The sequence below is a fragment of the Penaeus monodon genome, chromosome 30 (assembly GCF_015228065.2).
Source record: "Penaeus monodon isolate SGIC_2016 chromosome 30, NSTDA_Pmon_1, whole genome shotgun sequence".
NCBI classification, from domain to species: Eukaryota; Metazoa; Arthropoda; class Malacostraca; order Decapoda; family Penaeidae; genus Penaeus; species Penaeus monodon.
The window spans coordinates 18752376-18752969 of NC_051415.1; the positions used below are offsets into that span (position 1 = coordinate 18752376).

The following is a 594-nucleotide window of genomic DNA, read 5'->3' on the forward strand; positions in this document are numbered from 1 at the left end:
AATTACACGGTGAAAATCAAATTTCACAGTAGAACAGCCGTTGCCCCTCTGTTTTATCTGTTCTCTCCTTTAGAAGGCCAGTCGTGTTCACTTGGTCTGCAGCTTGTCATACCAGTAAGCTGGCTATTCCTGCTTTATTCATTCTTTACCCATTGCTGTTTTTAAAAGCATACATTCGTTAGGTTATACCCGAAACGCCCGTTGATCACATTACGCCATATGTGATTACTGTGTAATTTAATATTATCGTACACACCTGCATGTTCCCTTGTGTTTGAAAGGATGTACCGATGAACATATAAGCCACACCGAGAATCACCACGCTGAAGGTGGTCCTTTCCATTCGAAATACCATTCTGCGTGTTTTCCTTGCCATGAAGTTCTCCGGGAAGGTTATACCTGCCTTCTGGTCGTATAAACCTCTAGTTTTATGTTTTTTTTTGGCAACCCAATTGTGCCATTCATCTGAAAACCATATAAGGAACAAACAAATGAGTGCAGTACCAATTACTAGTCTACACAATATGTTTTGGATAATGTGATTTCAGCAATATACATATTATAAAAAAAATACTAAGGCAGAGCTTATCGGGC

At 39.4% G+C, this 594-nt stretch overlaps 1 protein-coding gene across 1 annotated transcript in view; it reads right to left on the minus strand.

Moving 5' to 3' along the window:
- The window catches only part of LOC119592603 (UNC93-like protein MFSD11), a gene marked incomplete in the record, with an annotated part of 18787 nt that overhangs the window by 16066 nt on the left and 2127 nt on the right, over positions 1-594 (minus strand). Inside the window, 1 exon segment of the mRNA XM_037941487.1 lies at positions 257-465. Coding sequence (XP_037797415.1) covers positions 257-376 — 120 coding nt within the window.